The following is a 5,089-nucleotide window of genomic DNA, read 5'->3' on the forward strand; positions in this document are numbered from 1 at the left end:
CAAGCTCCTGCCACCCAACACCACTCCAATACTCCAACTGATGGATCAGCAGATGACCTTAAACTTAAAAAAGCTTTATACAAAAATGCTTCGAGGTCACCAATAAGACTAACTACACCCTCCAAAAGTTTTGGAAAAAGCATTTCCGTATCAACTGCCTTAAAATCATTGAAAAGGCTTGGGAAGCAGTCACATCATCAAAACCCTCAAATCTGTTAAGAAGAAACTGTGCCTTGAATGCTATTTTAAAGGATTTGAACTAATGTAGAAGGAAATTGTTGATGAAGTTATGTCCTTGTTTTATATGTACATTAAATTTATATATATTGTATTACAAAACTTGGGATAACGGCTTACTTTTTCATGTATGGTTGATGTTAAAATAAAACCATTCATTTTATATATGTTGATGTAAATTATGACTGAACTGTCATTGTTCTGAAACGAGAGTTTTAGATACCCCTTCGGCGATGGTATGAATATTGAAGTCAGTCCATGGCGCTCTGTCATGTTGCGTAAGTCCGGTCCAGGGCGCTTTTCGTCTGTCAGGAACATTAGGGACAATGGCCCTCATATATAAAGGACAGGTGACGAGCGAGAGGAGGCAGAGTAGAATGATACACCGCTGGTATTTGTAGACAGTTTTCAGCTACACCCTCTTTGACTCTGAAATATAGTCACAACACACAATGATAGAGTATTTTGAAGTAGACAAAGAAGTTTGAAACTTTCAACATTCATCATCAGAAGTTGTGTTCGTGCATTTCATCCTTTATATCTAAAAGTAAGCAACTTCATCTGTCCCTCGTTGCATAGAAGTTTGGGAAGTTAACTCAAGACCACCTACTTCATAAAAAACTTTGTATATTATTAATTAGCTTCTGGTGTGGCATGAACATTCGATTGATCTTGTACAATACTGTAAATACTTATGTTAAATCTCAAATACATTAATACCTCAGTTCTTGACCAAAATTCGTTCAGGAATTGTGGTCGAGAACCGATTTGTTTGAAAACTGAAACAATTTTTCCCATAAAACATAATGTAAACTAGATTATTTCGTTCCCAAGTACCAAATAAATGTTCACATTCTATTACTAAATATTGTACTAATATGTAAAAACATGTATATAAACTATCAAAACTAAATACTAAAACTAATTACATAATAAAGTAAATTTAAACACTTTTTTGTATAATTTGCTTACCTTTGTAACTGCAGTGTGATGGCATGCGGGAATGGAGGTGGAGGAAGGAAGGGGGAGTGTTACTGATTTGAAGGGGAGTCCCCTTCCATGAAAGCAGTGGGTAACATGCCTTCAGGAGTTTTTTCCCTTCTTTGCTGCTTTTGCTCTTGTGACACAATCTCTGCAGTTGCTTGTCATTTTTCTTTAATTAAAAACCTATCCATTGTAAGCGGGTTTTTTCTTTGTTGCGATATTCTCCTGAAGTGGGACATAACGCTCATTAAAAATGTTCATGGAACGATTTGCCACAGCTGTATTCGGGTGATATTTCTCAACAAAAAGCTACAGTTCACCCCATTTTTAACACATTTCATTGATTAAGGCACTCTGAATCACCTCCCTTCCTTCATCCTCTTCTGGTGAAAGGTCTTCCACCATATCCTTCTGCTACTGTTATTGCAGATGCAACAACTCTTCGGTTGTTAATTCGGTAAAGTGCCCTTCCATAAGCTCATCAATGTCCTCTTTTTTGACGGCAAGTCCCAAAGTTTTCCCCATGGTCAAAATCTTATCAATGACAGCAAGTTCTTCGACTGGAGAACCTGATTCAGACTGAAACCCCTCAAAATCTCTCCTCGATACACATTCTGACCACAGTTTTGTCCATGCCGAATTTATTGTACTGTACGTTACAGCACTCCATGCGCTGTCAACGAGATTCACACAGCTCAAGATACTTAAATGTTCTTTCCAGAATTCTCGAAGTATTAGCTGTGTGTCATTAGTCACTTCGAAACACTTTTGGAAAAGGGCTTTGGTGTACAGTTTTGTTAAATTTGAAATGACCTGTTGGTCCATGGGCTGAAGAATCACCGTCGTATTCAGCGATAGGAATTTAGCTTTGATGAAACTGATTTCATCAACTAATTCATCCTCTAAATCTGGTGGGTGAGCAGGAGCATTGTCCATGGTTAACAGGCATTTTGTTGGCAATATTTTTGCCATAAGATATTCCTTCACTTGAGGGGTAAACACTTTGTACACCCACGCATTGAAAAACTGTCTGGTCACCCATGCCTTTGTGTTTGCCTGCCACATAGCAGGCAATTTACTTTACAATGTTCTTTTTAAAGCCCCGGGGGTTGTCTGAATGATAGACGAGCAAAGGTTTTATTTTACAGTCACTGTTGGCATTTGCACACAACAAAAGAATCAGCCTGTCCTTCATAGGCTTGTGCCCAGGCAGTGATTTTTCTTCCTTTTTATTGTATGTACTGGCCGGCATTTTTTCCAGAATAACCAGGTCTTGTTACAATTGAAAACCTGTTGAAGAGGAAACTGTTCTTCCTTTATATAAGCATTAAATTCTTTAACAAGGCTTTCAGCTGCAGCTTTGTTCGAACTTGCTGCCTCGCCATGTCTTGTTACACGATGTATGCCAGATCTGTTTTTGAATTTTTCGAAGCAACCTTTGCTGGCTTTGAACGTAAATGTTTCACTTTCGGCACTTGTACTAGGCATTTTCTTTTCTAGGTCACCATAAATTTGTAAGGCTCTCTTGCAAATAAACGCTTCACTAATGCTATCACTGGCTAATTCCTTTTCATACTAGGCATTTTCTTTTCTAGGTCACCATAAATTTGTAAGACTTTCTTGCAAATAAACGCTTCACTAATGCTATCACTGGCTAATTCCTTTTCTTTTCCCTGATGAATATTAGTAGCAGCTTTTCCATTTTCTCCATTACCTGTGATCGTTGCTTCATTATCAAAGTCACACCTTTTGCAACATTAGCTGCTTTTATCACTTCCTTGTTCTTGAGGAAAGTTGATATTGTTGATTTTGGAATTCCATACTGCGCAGCGAGATTCGAAACATGAACGCTGTTTTAAAATTTGGTAATTATTTCCCTTTTTAGTTCTATTGTCATTCTCGCTGTCGTCTTCTCTTTCTGTTCACTTCTGCCTTTCTTTGGACACATTATGAAAGCCGAGAGTTGATAAAAAAAAAAAAGCACAAAAACTCATTACCACAATCTAAAACACAAGAGAATGCGTGAGTCTTCTTGATGGCAGGCTGGCTCAAACTGACAGCGTGAAGTTAGCAGGGGATGCTGTTTGGACCGGTTCGGTATGACTCGGCTGGTTGAGTTACAAAAATTTTTTCGAATTTGGAGACATTTTGAACTCAATTTTTTTGGTCGAATACCGATTTGTTCGGTTTGTGAGTTGTTCGAGTACCGAGGTTCCACTGTATAGTTATATTTTATCTTTGCTGGCTATCATTTTCATTTCCTGTTAATGTTTTGCTATTGTTTGATAAACTTTTCTTTTAGTAGATTTTTATAATCTACGTCGTGTACAATAGTTGAACATAACAGTAAGGAAAGAAGGGTTAGAGGTAGACAAGGACGATATCAACGATCTTGAGGAACATAGGGAGCAGCTGACGACTAAGGACCTGTTGGAGTTGTATAGTATAAAATGGTACAGCATCAAGAGAATGTGGCGGAGATTTCATCTGAGGAGGAGGGACAGGCTGACTAACCTTTCGCTTTAAGTGAAATTAAGGAAATGTTAAAAATGTGAGAACCCTGCAAACCTTTATAGAAACACATCACCCACATAACGCTTTGGCAGAACAAGCAGCGAATCTATTTACCGACAATGCAAGGTCTTATTTCCTTGCCATTTCAAAGCAAAGGCAAAAATAGCCATGTCTTGAAAAGACGACCAAGTTAAGTGATAGTGAACGGTGTTCAATAGACAACTCCCAGTGCTTTACGAAAGCGATATTTTGGATTTGAGGGAAGGGCTTGCCACTAGTTAGTAAATAACCCTGAAATATAATAATTATGTCCTTATGCCGTAGTGGATGGGAAAATTACAGCAGAAAGGTATATATTATGCACAGTAAAGTATATTCAATCAAGATCTCAAGAAAAAATTTTTGAAGTCAGATTTCTCAAAATATGAAATTTTCAGAGCATTGCATCTTCTTTTTAATGCCTGATTTTTGTCATTCAAGCATGAAACGATGGGGGAATTTTATAGCCTTCAATCTGGATAATCACTTTTTGATAAACAAAAACCTTCCATATTGATAAAATACCTATAGGAATATTAATGTGGTATGAAAATTTCCTCTCTCCATTTTTTTTTTTTTTTTGTATATGAAATTATCTTTCAAATGTATTTATATAAAATAGAGCAGTCGCAAAACAGAAAATTAAACAGAATTTGAAGTAACACCAAAATAATTATTTTATTGGAGCCGAGTCACACTCCTTAATAATGGTGATTAAGCTGTGTAGTACTGAAGCATGTAGGTAATTTAAATGCACTATGTAGTAATGAAGAGCATTACTGCCGTTTCTGTGGCTAATACTAGTGTCAACCTTACTACTACTACTACAACTACTAGTATTACTAGTACACGGGGCACAATCAGTTTATTTGTTATTATTCTCATTTTCGTAATCAGAGTAAACTTTTAATGAAGATTAAACACCATTATCTCAAATGATAATGATGTCATTTCCTATGTATATGTCTTTAATATATATATATATATATATATATATATATATATATATATATATATATATATATATATATATATATATGTGTGTGTGTGTGTGTGTGTGTGTGTGTGTGTGTGTGTGTATACTATATATATCCCTTTCTAAGTGGGATACCTAAACGTGCATATTGCCATGTTCAGCAAAGCTGTACCCATCAGGGCCACCCATACTATGTTGGTTTGTCGTGAGCAATGAGACAAAAATCTCCCACCATCACCAGTTCACACTGGCCAGCGTGGTGATGAAAACTGGCTGAACCCCAGACATGAATTTATATGTCTGAGGCCTTTATATTGCAGTGGAATATATATATATATA

General features: G+C 36.6%; 1 protein-coding gene across 1 annotated transcript; it reads right to left on the minus strand.

The window, feature by feature from the left end:
- Positions 1 to 1,641: 1,641 nt before the first annotated feature.
- Positions 1,642 to 2,709, minus strand: LOC137649501 (tigger transposable element-derived protein 1-like). Its single transcript, XM_068382485.1, has 2 exons — positions 2,512 to 2,709; positions 1,642 to 2,277 (listed from the first exon to the last, which is right to left on the minus strand). The coding sequence occupies exons 1-2, from the start codon at positions 2,707 to 2,709 to the stop codon at positions 1,642 to 1,644; spliced, it is 834 nt and encodes a 277-aa protein (XP_068238586.1).
- Positions 2,710 to 5,089: the final 2,380 nt, after the last annotated feature.

Source organism: Palaemon carinicauda, chromosome 11, assembly GCF_036898095.1.
Source record: "Palaemon carinicauda isolate YSFRI2023 chromosome 11, ASM3689809v2, whole genome shotgun sequence".
NCBI classification, from domain to species: Eukaryota; Metazoa; Arthropoda; class Malacostraca; order Decapoda; family Palaemonidae; genus Palaemon; species Palaemon carinicauda.